General features: G+C 36.3%; 2 protein-coding genes across 2 annotated transcripts in view; one reads left to right on the top strand and one right to left on the bottom strand.

The window, feature by feature from the left end:
• The window catches only part of LOC120427162 (zinc finger protein 497-like), a 324,949-nt gene that overhangs the window by 33,248 nt on the left and 270,198 nt on the right, over positions 1 to 21,503 (bottom strand). The gene's annotated exons all lie outside the window — the stretch shown is intronic.
• On the top strand, positions 7,191 to 7,842 carry LOC120427173 (uncharacterized). The gene is made up of 2 exons (XM_039592033.2): positions 7,191 to 7,345; positions 7,419 to 7,842. The coding sequence occupies exons 1-2, from the start codon at positions 7,262 to 7,264 to the stop codon at positions 7,761 to 7,763; spliced, it is 429 nt and encodes a 142-aa protein (XP_039447967.1). The 5' UTR covers positions 7,191 to 7,261; the 3' UTR covers positions 7,764 to 7,842.

Raw genomic sequence — 21,503 nt, 5'->3', positions numbered from 1 at the left:
AATTTTCATCTCTTTTGAGTTATTGATGCAGTTTGGTTCAAAATCATGTGAACACATGACACATTTCAAAAGAGCCTATAACATCCAGTAGTTTGTTCTAGAAATCTTGGGGAAATCCAGTTTTTGCCTTGCGTTTTTCTCAGTTTGCTGTTTTTGCATATGGGACATTTATGCGCACATGGGCAGTTTAGGAGTCATATTTATGCAGTTTAGAGTCATATTTGATTTGATTTGATTTGATGTGATAACCAACAGGGCCACAAGGATGACCTATGTAGCGGTTGCCTAGAATTACAGTGGCTCGAACTTAAAGGGAGCATCTTCAAATTACTGCCGTATGAAGGGCCAAAAGGGGGTGGTTGGACGCGAACGAGCAAAATCACTCACGGTGTCCTCAGGGGAAGAGAATCTCCTTCCGACAGTAACCTCCAATAACTCCGAAAAAAGTCTGACAAAGCTGAAAAACAGGGCTCGCACCCTGTTGGGGGCCTAAAAGGGCGCGGCAGACAGCTGGAGACTGACAGAGGTCAATAGACTTAGTAATTGTACAATCCTTAAGAATTGTACAATTAATAAACTATTTTCCCCTTGTGACGTGGTTTTGGTCTTCCACTATCCACATCCAGTCTCCGCCATTACAGCATACCGTCCACTGCCCTGATGCTCCCTCCCCAATCCCCGGCTTTGGTTCTAACTACTATTTAAAAGGAAAATCATAGATGAGGAAAGGTCAATGCGGATGGAGAGCAAATCGAGCTCAGTATCCCCTCACAAAGACTGGTAGTAAGTGTGAAAAAACAATGAAAAATAAGAAGAAAGACAAGACGAAAAATGAAAAGATAGTGTGTCAATGCGGATGGATCGATGATCCCCTCACAAGGACATATAAAGTGAGATGGTGGCAGGTAGGAAGAGCAAAAGAAGAATAGAAAATCAGGAATAATAAATAGTTAATGCAGATGGAGAGCAAATCGGACTCTGGGACATTGGGATTCGTCACTCGTAACCTCAGTCTTCTTGTGGTATCTTCATTGAAACGTTCTCCGAAAATGACGTAAAATTTCACTCTCAACACAACCATTTCTACACGATTTTAAATTAAACGTCCAGGTTCTTTTAGAAACAGATCCATTTCAGGAACATCACCGAACATTTTACAAAACTTATTTTAAAGTAACGAAATTCGAAAAAAAAATATGACGGAGCAAAGTTTTTTCGCGACCGCACTCACCGATTACTACGATTCATTTATGCAGTTTAGAGTCATATTCAATCAAAAATAGGACAACGAAAAAAAATACGATCGGCCGACTTCTGGGAGACTTGCTCAGAAGTGGAAAACATCCTAAAATTGGTGTCCTCATACAGTAAAACCTCTTTTTACACGATGCGTTAAGTTTTTCTAATTTGTCGATTTCTCTGGAATGACAGAACATTTTTGCAATCTTTTAAAAGCAATTTGTAGGCTTTATTCAGATCTACAAAACGCTTTTTGATACTTGCAAAAATATTGTATGGTTTAAGAGAAATCTACGAAACAAAAAGCGTAACGCCACCGCGTAAAAAGAGGTTTCTCTGTAGTAGCAATAATGTGAAATCGGAACCAAATGAGTTTTATTAACAGGGTGCTCCTATTTTTTCTTAAAAGTAAATACCATAACTCATTTGAAACGAACTGATGTTTAAAAACGCTTGCCCAACTTCAAAACTTTTTCTTATCCAGGTTTTTGAGCGAAGATGGCGTTCGATTGATGAACGTCCGAACTGTCAAAATCACACAGTAGCACCAACATTAGAAAAAAATGTGGCGGTCATGCCATGGCACACTTTTTTCGCAATGTTGGTACCACTGCGTGATTTTGACATTTCGGGCGTTCACCATTCGAACGCCTTTTCGCTTAAAAATCTGGATAAAATTACATAAACTTCATGTGATTATATCCACTATTTTATAGTGTAAACGTAGATTACGTCATGATTACGTTTTTTTTTGTGATACCAATTTATAAAATTTAAAATGTGGAGATTTAAAAAAATACTGCTTGAATCATACACAAATTGTCTGCGCCTGTTAACTTTTAGTTTTGTAGATTAATTTTTTTTAATTTATATTTTTCAAAATTGATGAATGAAGATTAATTATGTTAAAAATTTAAATTTAATCTTGAAATTGATCACTATAGTTATATAGTTAATAATGGTTTGGCATGTCATACATTTTACTTATTGTTAATACAGTCGAAGCGCGCCGCAATACTTGAACCAGCGAAATAACGTAACATTCCACGAACGCATTGCGATTGGGCGCCGGTTCATTGCCCATTTTAAACTGAAAAAAGGCGTGGTATTTCCGACCAGGAAAGATGTCCTCTGCCAGGTTTATCCAGGTTTTTAAGCGAAGATGGCATTCGAATTGTGAACGTCCGAAATGTCAGAATCACTCAGTAGCACCAACATTAGAAAAAAAATGTGACTGTCATGCCATGGCACACTTTTTTCGTAATGTTGGTACCACTGCATGACTTTGACATTTCGGGCGTTCACAATTCGAACGCCATCTTCGCTTAAAAATCTGGATGGCACTGTTCAAACTTCTGGAAACTTTGTCGAGATGTCGATTTAAATCTTTTTTGCTGAGAAGTTGACCATGATACCTAAAACAGTTTCAGCATATTCATGTGTGTGTGTGTCAAACAAATATTTGCTCAGAGATTTTTTTAAATTGAATATAAAAAACACATGGTTGCATTAAAAAAGTAGTCAGCCTTCTATGACGTCGCGGATGACCATTTAGCGCACATGGCGTTGAAATCCCGCCATAAATAATTCGCCTGAGGCTCACTACAAAAATATTTACTACAACCTACGTACATTTCATGAATGGCAGAGTGTGCAAAGTGCATTTCTCAGAAGCTTCAGTTTACTGACCAACGCGCCAACCCCATCCACTGATCTTGGTGGGCTTCCTTCTTGGGGTCATAAAATTAGCGGTAATAACTCAAAACCATGCTTGTGCCCGAGCCAAGGCTCGTTGTGATTGGATCATTTTATGGTTCCGCCGATCGTAAAAAAGGAGTGCAAAAGTGCATCAGCCGCAGCGGCCACAGCCAGCAAAAGTGGTTTAATGAATTTGTTTTGAATGTAAACAAAATTCCAAACCCCCTTTGAGAGATATCGTAACGTCGTGGCTCGAACGAAAACAAACTACTTAAACTGTGGTTGGCACCGGTGGAGCTGGGTTGTTGGATTTTTGATCGGTGTTTGAATGTTAAATCGCCAGGGCTTTTTACAGTTTTATTATCTTTTGTTTTTTTGTTCTATTCTAGTTTTCTTAGAAATGCATTTATTATGTTTTTCGACCTGTTTTGTATTTTTTTCAAAGCATGTTATAAAAAATAACTTAATCCACCAATGTGCATGTGGTGCCTTCCTCACTCTTTACCAACAATAGTGTCTATACCAGCAAATTTTTGTCCAAACTCATCTTATTGGTTTGGACACAAATTTCATCTATTTTTTTCTGATCCGGCCTCAAAAAGTACATCAATATCCCTTAAGAGGGAGTCCACGAACAGGGCATACCCCTTTGTATGGGACGTCGTTTGGACCTCACCAATCTGCCTGAAGTTTTCAGGGGTTGTTTGTACATATAAAACTAGCATCTGGCCAAAATATAAGCACTCTAGGTCAACGGGAAGTGGGGCAAATCGGGACACAAAGTTTGAAGGTTCAAAAACGTCAAAAATCGTAAAAAGGAAGTAACTTGGGCAAAATTCAATTTAATTTAAAAATTCAAAATGCATCTAAAAGGGCTTAAAAATGCAACAAAATGCAGGGTAGAGCATCCCAATTGGTTGAATCTAAAGGGAGTTATTGGCATTTTAGTGAAAAAATAGCACAATTTTCAAACTCAAATAAAAAAGTGTTCCATCCAGATATCATTTCGGTTCGACCTGCAGCTTGTAGGGGACATCTGGGACTACCATCTGAGACTGAGAACGCTTTGGGTAAGGCAGTTTAACAGATTAAATAGACACTTTTACTTTTAGTGAATTTTTTGGTTGTAAATTTTTGCTCGGGGGACCCCTTAGATCCCATTTTCTGGTGATAATTTTATCATATTCGTATTCCTGAGACAATTTCACAATAGAAACATGCATAAAAATGTTTATTTTCATCCATTTTAACACTTTAAAAAATGAAAGTTAAAAAATATTCTATTCACATTCAAGTTCGTTTCCAAGGATACTAGATGACACCAGAAAAAAAGCAGCATCTCAATTTTTTTTAACTTTCATTTTTCAAAGGGTTAAAATGGATGAAAATTAACATTTTTATGCATGTTTCTATTGTGAAATTGACTCAGGAACACGAATATGATTTTTTATCACTTGATTAAAAAAGTGCGTTTAGGGAGACTTGATCCCTGCATTTTTACAGTCACTGGAATCAGCCTCAAGATTAAATAATTGGGCTGGGTTTTCGTACATAGCTTCCTTTAGTATAGTTGTACATAACATACTGCAGTTTGAACCATTTTTCAAAAGCTTTGTAAACAAAAATTACCAGCTTTTGTAAACATGCTCAATTTTGGTCTAAAAAAGAAAATTTTAAGTTTTTAAATATTGTGCATGCTTAACTTGCTACAGTCGACTCTCCGGTTGTCAATATCCAAGGGACCGTCGAGGAAGAGAATCATCTGTTTACAGAACGATGCAAAATGAAGACTCGATTGAAAATATTTTTTTCCTGATACCCAGCTATGGGAGAGAATCATGGCAACGTCCATCAAACAAAAACAAACTAATGTCAAACACCCTTCGAGGCTTCGTTTCGCCAAGAAAAATGTCTATGCAAGCCATGAGAAAGTGAAATTATTGACAACCGGAAGAGATTTTTAAAGCAAACAGAACCCAAGGGAGTTGAGGAAGAGATCATTCAAGCAAGGGAAAATATCGAGGAATGAAGATAATTGAAGTATGCAGATTGAAGGGACTGAAGAATTCATCGATAGATGGAGAATTATTGATATCGAGAAGATCGACAGCCAGAGAGTCGACTGTATATTTTGAACACAAACGTACAGGTTTAATGTAAAATTGCTGTAACTTATAGAAAATGATAATTTTGGATGAATAAAAAACATTTTGCTTAAGATTTCTTCAAAATGTTGAAAGGGGGATCAAATTACCCCCAACATTTTGAAAATGCCGGTTTAAATTTTTTTTCTAAAACGCTTGGCATGATTCGAAGAGTTTATCTGATGAAATACCCTTATCAGCCAAACATAGTTGAATGTTTAAGCTTTCAATTCATGCAAAAAGTTCATAGTTTTGCGAGAAACTTACAGAGTTATGTGCGATACAAAAAAGGGTATCAAGTATCTCCACTCTCCCCTACTTATCAACATTTTTTTCAAATCAATAGTTACGTATGTGACCCTAAACTAAATCGAACGCAACTGGTTTGGCCAAAATTGGTTCGGCCAGTACTAAGAAAACATAGTGACATCAGTAACATACGCGCATACATACATAGGAAGGTGGGTCTTCGAGCTTTCTAAGAATAGTTCATTTTTTAGAACAGAATTATGGCCTTAAGGCAAATACAAACAAATAAACTTTTCTTTAGAATTTGATATTCTCAATAAGTATAACATAATTATTTGAAACAAAAAATAACTCATTCAATTAAAACAACACGTTTAGGTCAAACAAACGCGGTGCCACGGTGATCGCGTCTGACTCTTGCAACTGGTTATGCAAAAAATTTTAGGCCAGCGGCCATCGGAGTAGGCCGCAGGAAGCCCCGCGGGCGAAATCAGAACCGCTATCGCGCGATGTCTTCATATTATGTTCTAGCTTGGTTAATGCACTTGTCACGTCAGGGTGGGCTGTTCTATGTGCGTTATCGAAATAGTTAGTTAGTTTAAAAATATTGACCTTGATGGTTTCTCCAATTTCTTTAAACATTTCCTAGTTATGTGCATTGAATGCTCGTAACTTGGCTCAAGATAGTGTAACATACCCTATTAAGATTAATTTGATGCGATTATAAACACCATCATTTGCTTCAGGGGTAATTAAATTAAAAGTCGATTTACGGTGATTGACTCCTGGGCTAGCGATCGCTTGCAGCTCGCCACTGCCAGTGGGTTCAAGAACCAACCCCTCAGCACTCGGGAGAAGTTGGACCATAATTGTCATTCTGAGAAAAATTATCTGTTGACATTATTTTAAGAAATAAAATAGTTTTTTTTTCGTATTTCTTAGTTTGTTTAAATAAGTTTGAAAATTTACCCCAACTTTCCCTACAGCAAGTTATGCGAGAGAACCAAAGTTGAACTTGACCATATTTTAAGGCTTTTGCTATGCAAACAGTAATCTATACGGTGGACTGTTCTGTTTTGCAATCGAAACATTATCATTTGTAATTATTGTAATTATGTGGCATGTGGTCACCGACTGCCGGGTACACTTTTCTTGTGCAAATTGAATGCTTACTATTTTACCTTTTATCGCTTAAAATGTGTTTTATTTCAAAAAGTGCATTTTTCCTTTAATGACTGCCCCAATAAGCTGATCAAGAGTTAGTGAAAAGTAACAAAAATAATCATAAACTTAACTAAAGTAAAAACTAATTGAAAAGTCAGAAGATATGCCACCAATGTGTCGCTCAGGGAAGACTCAAGCAGCAAACAGCGTTCGATGTTACGTAACACAGCTTTTCCAACGTTATTTTACCTATTTTGCAAGTTGAGCGTCGTAGTAGGCCTTATGCGTAGCCATACACACGCACACACTTCTCTTACGGGTTGGATGTTTGCTGAGTGTGGTTCAAGCTATCGCCTAAGTAGGCGCATTCCGCACCACGTGTGCCAACAATACTCTTATCTGGAGTTTTTTTTTGAAAAGGTCCAATAAACCAAATTTCCAGTTTTTGCTTTTTGGGTGTTTTTGTAACCGCCTTGAGTCAGGGGTATTGAAAAACACCCAAAATGCAAAAACTGAAATTTTGGTTTATTGGACCTTTTCAAAAAAGACTCCAGTTATGGAAGTTTTCAAGGATTGCTTAGACTTTTTATGAAGCACTTAAAAGTGGGGAAATTGGTGTCCTTCGGAAGTCGGTCGAGACAATTGTCTGTGTATTTTTCAAATAAATTTAAAGTATAAAAGGTACTAAGTTATGGGGAACTTGGTATCACTAAGCTGTTCAGGTTCGTCGTCTAACGTTGAAGTTCTTTGAGCATTTTTCCACCGGAATGTTATCGAAAGCACCATTAGTCTACTGTGCGATAACGCTGTTTGTTCTCAACACGATACCGTCAACCCATGCTTTTGGATCCGTAAGAAAGATTTCTTTCTGCTTCCCCTTGTCCACTACTCTACTACTCTTTTCCCACCACTCAAATCTACCAGGACCTGTTGGAGCAGCTCACCGATCTGTTGTTTGGAAGTGACGAGTCCAGCGAGGAATCGGCGGAAACCATCATCAACGCCAAGCCGAACGCCACGTTGACGGTGGTGTGCACGACCGGATGCGACCTGAACGTGATGTGCATCAACTGTACGAACGTGAACGCGGTCATGATGCCACCGGGTAACGGAAACGGAAACGGAAGTGGAGGTGGCAATGCGAACGGAAACGGAAATGGGAAGACAACGCCGCCGGCACAGGCGACGGTTCCTGCTTCTATGGCAATGGAAGCAACAGCAGCAAGTACATCAACAACACCAAAGTCTGAAGGTAAACGTGCTGTTTGAGCAACCGATGTTTTGAACATTTTCATGGTATTTATATGTCACGCTTTTAATAAAACAAAACACTCGCATTTATCTTAAATTTTAATGACTATTTTATTTCAATCTGAGAAGTCTAAGAGGAGTTAAATTTAAGCATAATTTCTAATACTCATGTTTTCAACTTCGCATAATTTCAAAAAAAAAATATTAGCTTTTGTTTAATTCTAGCAGATATAAACGAAATTTCGCAACATTAACAGCAACGTTTTCTAAAATCCTAGAATAGGGTATTTTAACCATTAGTGGACCCCCTAGTAGAGCCGAAGCTCATTTTGCACAATTTTTTAATATTCTAAGCACTTTTTCATAACCCTTTGTACAAAACAATGAAATCTGAAGTCTTTTAAACAATTTTGATCATTTGTTTCATCAGTAATTTGTTTTTGAGCAGAAAAATAGCCATTTGAAAAAAAAAAGTTTTTTTGACTGTTATAGACCCCCTTTTCCTATAGTTGACCCGGGTCCATAATCCGATTGTGGACCCGGGTCCACTATAGGAAAACTATTATTTTTATACCAAATTTAGCCGATATTTGGTGTTTTGATGCATGGTGGAGGTCTTATGATAGATATAATGAATAAAAGATAGATTTTCCATCATAAACAAATATGTTTTGTTAACAAATTTGGCTTAAAACTACAAAAAACCTAACAGACATTTAAACAAATTTATTTCCGAAAAAAAGTAATTTTGATGCACATTTTCCATATAAATTACATAAACAGTTGACCGAAACAAAACAATAGATTTGTTTACAGCTGCTGATAAAACTACGCATGTTTATTTTCAAAAAATGTTTTGTTATTGATTTATTATTATAAAATATCATTTCAAACTTTGATTATGATGCTTCAGTTAAGAACAATTAACTATAGTATTTTATTAATTATAAATTCTTGCGGCTTCAGCTTTTATGATACTTTTAACATAAAAACAGATATATTTATACTCATAATTTAAAAATATGCAATTAGGTTTATTACAACAAGCATTTCTTGTAAGTTTAAGAGAAACTTTTTCTTAAATACACAGTTTTCTTCATTTTTGAAGGTTAAATTAACAGGGGTCCACTTTTGGAAAAGTTATGATTTTCGTTGTCCTATATTGGACCCCCCTAATTTTTGCTTGAAAATGAGCAGTTCTTCGCTTTATTTTAGTATAATTAATTAAATTTACATTATTTCGACTTACTGAAGTTAAATAACCAGTCAAAACATGATTGGATGGTTAATACAATCATAAAATAGAAATGCTGTTTTGCTGTGAAAATGCTAGTGGCCATGGCTGATTTCAGAAGTTGAACTCAAAACACTTAGGGGGAGAGGGGGTAATATGCACCCCCGGGGCAAAATGCACCCCCTGCTTTTCTCGGTATTTGGAAGAATTTTCTGGGGAAAAACTCATAGAAATTGGAAGCTTAACATTGCTAAACCATGCTGGAAAAATTTGAGCATCGTAGTTTAAAAACAGCTTAAGTTAAATATTTGCAAAACTTTAAAATGTTGTGTTTTCATCTAATTTTCGTTGAACTTTCATTATGATTTTTGGACAATATAAAAGCATTTATTGTTATGGTAAGTATTGAGGTATATAGTTTTTGCCATAATCTTCACTATTCTGTAGATAGATGAGTCCAAAAACATTAAAAAATGTATTTTTAATTAAATTTTCTGCAAAAAGCCTGGTCGGGGCAAAATGCACCGCTGTGAAGCTCCTTTGTAAAAACAGCGGTGTCATCTAGTGGTGACTAGTGAAAACTGCTTTTACCCGGTGCATTTTGCCCCATGTTGTGGTGCATTTTGCCCCGTTGTTGTAGTGCATTTTGCCCCATTGTTGCGGTTCATATTGCCCCGCATGGTTGTTTGAAATGAAACAAAAATGTTTTTAGAAATTTGATATTTTCGAACAATTTTGAGGTTTTTTAAGACTTTTTTCACATGGATGACGAAGAATAATACAGTCGACTCTCTGGCTGTCGATCTTCTCGATATTAATATTGCTCCATCTATCGATGAATTCTTCAGTCCCTTCAATCTGCATACTTCAATTATCTTCATTCCTCGATATTTTCCCTTGCTTGAAGGATCTCTTCCTCGACGGTCCCTTGGATTCAGTTTGCTTTAAAAATCTCTTCCGGTTGTCAATAATTTCACTTTCTCATGGCTTGCCTAGACATTTTTCTTGGCGAAACGAAGCTTTGGAGGGTGTTTGACATTAGCTTGTTTTTGTTTGATGGACGTTGCCATGATTCTCTCCCATAGCTGGGTATCAAGAAAAAAATATTTTCAATCGAGTCTTCATTTTGCATCGTTCTGTAAACTGATGATTCTCTTCCTCGACGGTCCCTTGGATATTGACAACCAGAGAGACGACTGTAGTTGTTTTAGAACATCGAACAAAATTCTGCCACAGTAATGCTGTAATGGTTGAGAAATCACAGTTTTCCCTTAGGGGGTGCATATTACCCCCTCTCCCCCTATTTTGGCAAAAAGGACAATTCAATGTCAGTCAACATTGTTTTAAATGATGCTGAACATGCCAAATAAAAGATTTGCAGACAAAAACACGCTTGAAATTGGGATTTCATTGATTTTTTCAGCTAAAACCCTTCAGAGGGTCCACTATAGGTAAGGGGTCCACTAATGGATAACGTACCCTAATGTTTGAGTGCTCTCCCCATTCAAGTATTAGAACTCTGGTTAGCAAGCGTAGGCTCTCGTTTTATGTATCTATATAATTTATAACAATTCAATAAAAAAAACATCAAAAATCACAAAAATAGAATTTTAATCAAAATTTTGAAAAAGAGCGAAAGAACCCTTCAAATTCTCCTTACAAACTTTGGAGAAAAACCATCTGGCCCCGTCTAAATATTTTGGAAAAATGCAAAGTGCACGTGTTTCTGGGGACCCTAATGTTTAATTGTCCTTGCGCCTGACTTCTAAGTAGCCCATGATCGCATAAATGTCCCATATGCATTTTCATCGCTTTTGAGTTAATGGTGCAGTCTGGTTCAAAATCGTGTGATTTTTCAGAAATGCCTATAACATCCAGTAGGGGAACAGCATCTGAGCAGTTCTCTAGGATTGCGGTCATTCGATTTTTTTTGTATTTTTTAATCCGACTGAAACTTTTTTGGTGCCTTCGGTATGTCCAAAGAAGCCATTTTGCATCATTAGTTTGTCCATATAATTTTCCATACAAATTTGGCAGCTGTCCATACAAAAATGATGTTTGAAAATTCAAAATTCTGTATCTTTTGAAGGAATTTTTTGATCGATTTGGTGTCTTCGGCAAAGTTGTAGGTATGGATACGGACTACACTGGAAAAAAATGATACACGGTAAAAAAAATTTGGTGATTTTTTTATTTAACTTTTTATCACTAAAAATTGATTTGCAAAAAAACACTATTTTTAATTTTTTTTATTTTTTGATATGTTTTAGAGAACATAAAATGCAAACTTTTCAGAAATTTCCAGGTTGTGCAAAAAATCTTTGAGCGAGTTATGATTTTTTTAATCAATACTAATTTTTTCAAAAAATCGAAATTTTGGTCGCAAAAATTTTTCAACTTCATTTTTCGATGTAAAATCAAATTTGCAATCAAAAAGTACTTTAGTGAAATTTTGATAAAGTGCATCGTTTTCAAGTTACAGCCATTTTTATGTAACTTTTTTCAAAATAGTCGCAGTTTTTCATTTTTTTAAATTAGTGCACATGTTTGCCCACTTTTGAAAAAAATATTTTTGAAAAGCTGAGAAAATTTTCTATATTTTGCTTCTTCGGACTTTGTTGATACGACCCTTAGTTGCTGAGATATTGCAATGCAAAGGTTCAAAAACAGGAAAATTGATGTTTTCTAAGTCTCACCCAAACAGCCCACCATTTTTCAATGTCGATATCTCAGCAACTAATGGTCCGATTTTCAATGTTAATATATGAAATATTTGTGAAATTTTCCTATCTTTTCGAAAACAATATTTTCAAAATTTTCAAATCAAGACTAACATTTCAAAAAGGCCAAACATTCAATATTACGCCCTTTTAAAATGTTAGTCTTGATTTGAAAATTTTGAAAATATTGCTTTCGAAAAGTTCGGAAAATTTCACAAATGTTCCATATATTAACATTGAAAATCGGACCATTAGTTGCTGAGATATCGACATTGAAAAATGGTGGGTTTTTTGGGTGAGACTTAGAAAACATCAATTTTCCTGTTTTTAAACCTTTGCATTGCAATATCTCAGCAACTAAAGGTCGTATCAACAAAGTCCGAAGAAGCAAAATATAGAGAATTTTCTCAGCTTTTCAAAAATATTTTTTTCAAAAGTGTGCAAACATGTGCACTAATTTTTAAAAATGAAAAACTGCGACTATTTTCAAAAAAGTTACATAAAAATGGCTATAACTTGAAAACGGTGCACTTTATCAAAATTTCACTAAAGTACTTTTTGATTGCAAATTCAATTTTACATCGAAAAATGAAGTTGAAAAATTTTTTCGACCAAAATTTCGATTTTTTGAAAAAATCAGTATTGATTAAAAAATTCATAACTCGGTCAATGATTTTTTGCACAACCTGGAAATTTCTGAAAAGTTGGCATTTTATGTCCTCTAAAACATATCAAAAAATAAAAAAAATTAAAAATAGTGTTTTTTTGCAAATCAAGTTTTAGTGATAAAAAGTTAAATAAAAAAATCACCAAATTTTTTTTACCGTGTATCATTTTTTTCCAGTGTAGTCCGTATCCATACCTACAACTTTGCGGAAGACACCAAATCGATCAAAAAATTCCTTCAAAAGATACAGAATTTTGAATTTTCATACATCAATTTTGTATGGACAGCTGCCAAATTTGTATGGAAAATTATGTATGTATGTATGTATGTATGATCCCCATACCCGCAGGCAACTTGGTCCTGGAACACATGTGAGCGCTAGGTGAACAATTCGATCATCTTTTACTCCGTAATCTGTACACCCACGTGCATAAGTTTTTTTGCACGAATTTTAGTGCCACAAATACCGGCGCAAAGAATAAAAAGAAACCCCTTTCCCCTCCCCAAGCACCGGAAATTTGTAGCGGGTGTAGGGACACTTTGTATAGACGCCCTTGCTCCCATCACGTCACTGAGGGTATGGAGCGACGAGAAATTAATAAGCATGCCCCCCTAGTCGAACCTTCATTAGAGAAGCAGGCAATCCACAACTCACAGCGAACGACCAAAGGAACACCCTACCGCGTATATAGTAATATTGGCGTGGTTTGTCTTTACTGAAGTGTATGGATGTTAGAGTGAATGTTTGTGTCAATTGGAAATAAAAATGGAAAGCTCTCACCAAATACGAAGAATCTTGGATACAGCTCAATTTCGATCGCCTCGCAACATGACACTTGAAACTTCACAAATCTTGAATTCCTGCCTTGATCAGCAGAACCTCCGGCAGCAGTCTTGGTACTGCACGAATGACTGCAAGCGACCCAAAACTTTAAAGTGGCTGGATGATGAACGCCACCCACATCTGCTTCGACAATTCTTGAAAGACGTGGAACCACAGGAACGCTTAAGCTTATGGCCACTTCGTGAGGTTAACAAGCTCCTATCTTATTGCTGCTGACATCTCCTTCCGGTGGAGCAACTTTTCCGAGTCGTGGAAGACGTATTTCAAAAATTTCACAAAATTGTCACTTCCATCAATGTCTTGAAACGGAAATAGGAACGAGATTTCCGGATTTTGCGAAACTTTTCACTTTTGAAGACAATTAAAAAGGTAAAAAAAATGACAGCAATCAAAAACGCGTCCGACCACGGGCACAGATTGCTTCGATCCTCCGCCAAATTTGTATGGAAAATTATATGGACAAACTAATGATGCAAAATTGCTTCTTTGGGCATACCGAAGGCACAAAAAAAGTTTCAGTCGGATTAAAAAATACAAAAATTAAAATTGAAGAAAAAAGACCGATTTCGTAGAGAATTGCTCATCTAATTCTCTATTGTTGCCATATCAGCACTTTGACATTACATTACAGCTCAAAAAAAGCGTTTTCAACTGAAATCGAGTGATAATCAGCGCAATAGGAAGTGAGCAAGCAAGTTGCTATCAAAAGTTTTGCTAAACGAGTTGTTTTACGGAAATTGTCACAACTCTGAATAGAAAATAGTTAGAGTTATGACAATTTCCGAAAAAAAAGTCGAAGCAAAAAATGTTCGCGTGAAGTGGATCTATAAATAGTGTAAATCAACAAATTGGGTAGAATTAGGAGCGAGCGTTTAAACTGCCAAACCTACGAGAATTTTACCTACTTTGTTCTAGAAATCAAGAGGAAATCAAGTTTTTTTTTCGCGAAAACTTAACACGCAGGCTTGTGTGTGGGACAAACAAATGCGTGTTTCTCAGCTTGCTTTTTTGCATACGGGACATTCAAGCGAACATGGGCAGTGAACTACTCTAAACTGATTGCGAATTTTAATATCCAAGATGAATTATTGAAAAAATGCATGTACTTTACAGCAATCTTTTTGAAGGAAAACATATGTCTTATTGTCACATGGTCACAACGCTTGGTTAGAGCGTATCCTAGACCTTATATCTTCCCAAAAACCGTCAAGCTCCAAGCGAAACTAACTTGGGAACACCGTGGTCGCAACGCTTGCTTAGAGCGTATCCTACACCCAAAATTCAGAGTCGAGATAATCGTTCTCTCAAAATTTATTGAGGGCTCAGTGCCAAAATCGATAGAATAATGGTACCAACTCACACCATCATAACAAATGAGTTCATTCGTTAGTTGAAACAATAAATCTCCAACAAGTGTCATACATCGACTTCTGACTTCTCCTTGGTCACCAAGCTGTGGTGGCCGAGGCAGCTAAGTCATTGGATTGGTTTGACAAAGGTCTCTGGTTCGATTCCCATTGTCGACACTTTTGGTTTTTTGTTTGACGGATGAACTTTTTTTGCAATTGAACCTCGAGAGAATAGTTCTATCACCCATCTCGAGCTGTGTTCTCTGCGTCCGTGAATGGTACCACTATTCTCTCGACTCGAGACCATCATTCTCTCGGACTAGCGCTGCCAGTTTTGGGTGTATTGGACGCCATCTTGGACTAACAATTTCTAGGGTACGTTATCCAATAGTGGACCCCTTTCCTATAGTGGACCCTCTGAAAGGTTTCAGATGAAAAATTCAATAAAATCACAATTTCAAGCATGTTGTTGTCTACAAATCTTTTATTTGGCATTTTCAGCATCATTTCAAACAATGTTGACTGACATTGAATTTGCCATCTCACCAAAATAAGTGTTTTGAGTTCGACATCTCAAATCAGCCATGGCCATTAGCATTTTTACAACAAAACAGCATTTATATTTTATGATTGAATTAACTATCTAATCATTTTTTCACTGATTATTTATCTTCAGCAATTCGAAAAAATGTAAATTTAAGGAACTTTACTGAAGAATTACTAATTTTCGAGCTAAAATTAAGGAGTCCAATATAGGACAACGAAAATCCTAACTTTTCCAAAAGTGGACCCCTGTTAATTTAACCTTCAAAAATGAAGAAAACTGTGTATTTAAGAAAAAATTTCTCTTAAACTTACAATAAATGCTTGTTGTAATCAACCTAATTGCATATTTTTTTTTAATTATGAGCCGTTAGAATTTATAATTAAACAAAACTACACAGAAAAAAATATGTGAATTTACTCGGAAAAATGAATCACATGTAAACTCAGTTGATGTAAACTTGAGATTCAACGTAAACGGTTGAATCACATGTAAAATCATGTTTTTACGTGTAATTTGTTGCAAATTTACATTGAATTGCATTTAAATTTCAATGTTTAATGACGTGCAAAAGTGTTACATCATAAATGATGTAACATTCGGAAATATTTTTTTGTGTGTATAGTTAATTGTACTTAAGAGCGAGTCCACGAGCAAAGCATACCCATCTCGCATCGACCTCACCAATCTGCCTGAAATTTTCAGGGGTTGTTTGTACATATGAAACTAGCATCTGGCCAAAATATGAGCACTCTAGGTCAACGGAAAGTGGGACAAATCGGGACACAAAGTTTGAAGGTTCAAAAACGTCAAAAATCTTAAAAAGGCTACAACTTAGGCAAAATTCAATCAATTTTTAAAATTCAAAATGCATCTGAAAGGGCTTAAATCCATCTGAGACTGAGAACGCTTTGGGAAAGGCAGCTTAACATATTAAATAGACACCTTTGCTTTTAGTGAATTTTTTGGTTGTAAATTTTTGCTCGGGGGACCACTTAGATCAAATTTTCCGGTGACATTTTTTGTCATATTCGTGTTCCTGAGACAATTTCACAATAGAAACATGCATAAAAATGTTTATTTTCATCCATTTTAACCCTTAAAAAAATGAAAGTTAAAAAAAAATCTTCGATTCACATTTATTGAAAATCAAGTTCGTTTCCAAGGATACTAGATGACACTAGAAAAAAGCAGTTTCTTAATTTTTTTTAACTTTCACTTTTGAAAGGGTTAAAATGGATGAAAATAAACATTTTTATGCATGTTTCTATTGTGAAATTGTCTCAGAAACACGAATATGACAAAATTGTCACCGGAAAATTTGGTCCCCCGAGCAAAAATTTACCACCAAAAAATTCACTAAAAGTAAAAGTGTCTATTAAATATGTTTAACTGCCTTACCCAAAGCGTTCTCAGTTTCAGATGGTAGTCCCAGATGTCCCCTACAAGCTGCAGGTCGAACCGAGTTGATATCTGGATGGATCACTTTTTAATTTGAGTTTGAAAATTATGCTATTTTTTCACTAAAATGCCAATAACTCCCTTTAGAATTATCCAATTGGGATGCTTTTAACTGCATTTTGTTGAATTTTTTATGCCCTTTCAGATGCATTTTGAATTTTAAAAATTGATTGAATTTTGCCTAAGTTATAGCCTTTTTAAGATTTTTGACGTTTTTGAACCTTCAAACTTTGTGTCCCGATTTACCCCACTTCCCGTTGACCTAGAGTGCTCATATTTTGGCCAGATGCTAGTTTCATATGTACAAATTTCAGGCAGATTGGTGAGTTCCTAACGACGTCCCATACAAAGGGGTATGCCCTGTTCGTGGACTCGCTCTTAACTGAAGCATCATAATTGCAGTTCGAAATGATATTTTATATTAATAAATCAATAACTAATTTTTTTTTAAAATAAATATGCGTGGTTTTATCAGCAACTGTAAACAAATCTATTGTTTAGTTTCGGTCAACCATTTATGTGATTAATATGGAAAAATTTACAACAAAATTACTTTTTTAAAATTATATTTATGTTTACAGCGGTTTTTGATCGTTTTCTCTGATTTTTTTCCAAAATAAATGTGTTTTAATCACGGACGAGCGGACATGCCACGGGGTTTCAAAAAGTGAAGCAGGTTTTCTTTGACTACTTCTTGGCGAAAACCAGCGCAAGCGAGATCGCTTATGTCAAAATCTTCGCGCCACGTGGTTTAAAACGTAAACAAAGCCAGCTGATGATGCTAACTCATGGGCATTTTTTGAAATAGTCGTATGAATTTATATTAAAAATGCCAATTCTATAAAACTTTCGGCAATTTTAGTATCCATGATAAGTTACACAGAATCATAAAGACAAACTTAATGCAACAAAACTGTTTCTGGCACCATACTAATGCTAAATGTTTTAATTAATTATTGCATAAGACATTTTGAGAAATCATGCGTAATCACGCGATGCTACTTTGACAACTCGAATGTAGATGGCGCAAGTGATAGTTTGCTTCAGAAATTTGAAGAAAATTTGTCCCTGGTGTCATGTCCGTTCCTCCGTGTTTTTTGGTTGTTTAAAGCTAAATTTGTTAACAAAACATATTTGTTCATGATGAAAAGTGATCAAAATGCATCTTTTATTCATTATATCTATCATTTGACCTACACCATGCATCAAAACATCAAATATCGGTTAAATTTGATATAAAAATAACAGATTGCCTATAGTGGACCCGGGTCCACCATTGGATTATGGATTCGGGTCCACTATAGGAAAAGGGGGTCCATAACAGGCAAAAAAACTTTTTTTCCTAATCGCTATTTTTCTGCTCAAAAACAAATAACTGATGAAACAAATAGTCAAAATTCTTCAAAAGACTTTAGATTGCATTGTTTTGTATAAAGGGTTATGAAAAAGTGCTTAAAATATTGAAAATTTGTGAAAAATGAGCTTCGGCTCTACTAAGGGGTCCACTAATGGTTAAAATACCCTAGCTCATTGAGCATTTTTTGTACTCCAGCTCAACAACGAAAAATATGACAACATTTTTTTTCGTGGTTCGATTATCCATAGATTCTATTATTCGATGATTCGATTATCCAAAGTGAAATTTCTCCGAGGATCGAGTAATCGAGTTTGGACTGTAACCTAAGTAGGCTTTCAGGGTTTGGGCAACATAATAAAACATTTGTTCTAAAATTTGTCAGGGGTGTCCGACGACGATATTTTCAAAACACTCATATTGTTGCCCATCTTTTTTGAGGATCTGGGCACATATATATAGCACATATAATGCAAAAAAGTGTTCAGAGAGATTTTTTTTTTTAAACTAAATCAAAACGCCCTTTTTATTAAACATAATTATTTTATCAAATCATATTAAATAGTTTCCAATCCGCATGTCTGTGCGTGCCCTTACCTGTGGTGTGGAAGTTCACAGCCAATAAAAGTGACCAAGGTTCTCACCTTGGCCCGTTTCCAGGAAAAGTTCCACCAGGCGTATGCATAGTGGGCGCCTGCCTGCCATCATCGCCGCTTAAATGTCGGCATATTCGCACAAAAGATGTCCCTTGTCCAGGAGCACAGATATTCGATACCAGTTTGAAATTGTATCGAATTTCGCACGCGCTTCGTTCTACGGTCGAATTAATTTGAGCCTGACCGATCAACGCGGGTTAAAAATAGAACTTTTTTTTTGTTTTGTGTATGTCATTGAACTCATTGCTAAATCAATTTCAGGGTCGTTTTGAAATTACGTGGATTTTCAATGAGGGTCTATTTGTGAGGATGCATAAATCAACACTTAGTCTTTAGTATTGTTTGCAGAAATGAACCTATAAAAAGAGCCTTTCAAAGGGTTTGCGTTATCACAGTAGGCCAAGAAGACGCCATGCTAGCACGATCGTTTGTTGCACTAACCGTCTTGGTTCAAACTATACCTGCTACGGAAGCCACCTTCGATTTGATGTTTGTGTTTAAGGTTAGTGTGTGACCATATTAGAACAGTTTGTCAGTAAAATTTATCTTTTTTTTTCTGCAGATTGCATGGGACTTTTTCTTGCGACTAATGGGTGAGGTCTCCATTGGAAACTCGGATTTTCAAGACACTTCAGCAAATGTGGAATTGTTGGAAGCTAGTGAAAGATTACCTCCTCTGCAAGAATCGGAAGCACCAGCATCGGAGCTATCCGGATTGTTGAAGCTGATGTTTAAACTTAGAGACGAATAAAGTACGATTATTGTATAGAAAAAAAAATGCATGTCTAAGATTTTTTTTTATAATTTTATAAATCAGATAAACATTCACTTTTACTAAATGAAATAAAATACTTCGCAGGAACGGGAACAACGTTCAAAAACTAGTGAATTACAAAATACCCAACGTTTCACAATTCACAAAAATTAAAAGATCCCCAAATAATCACACAATCAACCACTGAAGGCAAATCGTCCGTACAACTTGTGCTACTCATATTCCAGACACTATCATCCAGGGTCAACCGGTAGCCCCCATGGAACTCACTCGAGTGGCCAACGCAACCGAAGGCAGCATTCAACTTGTCAACTGTCTGCGCATCGTCACCACCACGTTGTCGTCGTCGTCCGATGTCCGAGAGATGCAATTTATCGACACCCAATCCACGACGCGTTTAGTATACGACTAGTTTAGGGTAACTGGTGCAATGTTTGGTGTGTCAGCTGAGGAAACGCAACTGTTATCAGCAAAATTAAATTTAAAAAAGAATAAATGTCAATATTGTAGGTTCCCAAAATAGGTCCAACCACCCCGCAAACCATGACATATCTACTTGACCAAAGAGCAGAGGCGTGTGAAATTGGCGCTCCAGGAATGCTACACATCTCTCGTGTGGCGAGGCACCTTGCTCCAACCATATGGTGTGTTGGTCTGTGGGCAGCTTCTGCTTCTGTCTCCCCAAAGGATATATAGAAAATCGACCGATACGGCAATGGCACAGAGCGCAAAGCTAATCGATTGGACTGGTTTTCTGCCACATCCCCCTCCCCCCACACTCGAAACAGGAAAACCATTTATTTATGTGTGATTATCGTCGAGAAAGGCGATAAATTCCTCATTAGCACGTTTCGTAGGAACTCTCGATAAGGCCCCGCCCGACCCATCCGTGTGTCGATTGAATGACCAAGTTGATGACTGTTTTTGATCGACGTACAATGTAGACCCAGGTGACACTAAAATTGTCGTAATCAATCCATGATTTCATGGTTGGAATTTCAAAACGAGCATGGAGCAATGTTTTGAGCTATTCAACGCCCTTTGCTAAAAAGCTGTTCTTGCCATATCATCACCGCTCGGATGGCATCTAGGACACGTTTGATCACTTGAGTAGGGTAGGGTAGTCATCAATGAGACACTTTTGGTTTTCAACTTTCAACGATTTTTCAAATTTTTTCATCAGCATGTCTTAATGAGCTTTTAGTTGCATTATCTTTCTTTTAATGTGTTCTATCATTGACCTAAATATGAGATCGATCCGACATCTACAGCCGGAGTTATTCAACTGTCTCATTGTAGACGCGCTTGGCAGGAACAATGAGACAGCTGGGGAACAATGAGACACTCTACGAAAATCAACATTTTTCTAGCAAAACATCATGTTTTTGTATTGTTCCATTGCAGGTGACTTGCCTTGAACATTTTAGAGCAATTTTGCCAACATTAAACTTTTAATAACAAAAGTTACATTAAAAAGTATTTAAATTTTGTAAAATCCATATATTAATACCAAATAACTTTGTATTTTTGGCTAAATGAAGTTTAAACTCTATAAATATGCCAAAAATCACTTTTACACATTCATGTTTTGAAAGATTTCCATCGATTTTGAAAAGTTTATTGAAGAAAAATCAAAGTGTCTCATTGTTACCCATGGGCAGAAATGAGTGGGGAACAATGAGACAGTCCTGGATTCTGGGTGTATTCTAAATTTTGGCCAAATCTAATGAAAGGACATTGTAGCCAAACTTAATCCCTATGGAACGTCGAAAGACATATGAAGAAATATTAGTTTTGGTGTTAATGGCAGCATACGAGCGAAAAAGTATTTTTTGTCCATGATTTACTTTTACACCCCAGAATCAAACATTTATGAATTACTTTTCAAGGGAGCGTCCATAACCAAAGTCACATATATGGCAGACGTGTATCCAGTAGACACACCTTTCCCCCAAATATGAGCCTGATTGGTTGAAACTACGACTTGTGAGAGCCATTTTATCATTGTTCCCCGTGTCTCATTGATGACTACTCTACCCTAAGTCTTGTGGTTATATTTGCAACACGGTCATCTTTGTAACGACGCAGCTCGGAAGGCATGGGAAAGGCAATTAAAACGCCAAGATTGTTCCAGGGAATGCTACACTGCCAAAA

The sequence above is a fragment of the Culex pipiens genome, chromosome 1, assembly GCF_016801865.2.
Source record: "Culex pipiens pallens isolate TS chromosome 1, TS_CPP_V2, whole genome shotgun sequence".
NCBI classification, from domain to species: Eukaryota; Metazoa; Arthropoda; class Insecta; order Diptera; family Culicidae; genus Culex; species Culex pipiens.
Note: the sequence above shows the minus strand (reverse complement) of the source record. Positions and strands in the feature narration are given on the sequence as shown.

Coding starts and splice junctions, on each gene's coding strand:
- LOC120427173 (XM_039592033.2), top strand. CDS start 7,262: ATGTTATCGAAAGCACCATTAGTCTACTGTGCGATAACGCTGTTTGTT. Junction 7,346..7,418: donor CAACCCATGCTTTTGGATCC/GTAAGAAAGATT, acceptor CAAATCTACCAG/GACCTGTTGGAGCAGCTCAC.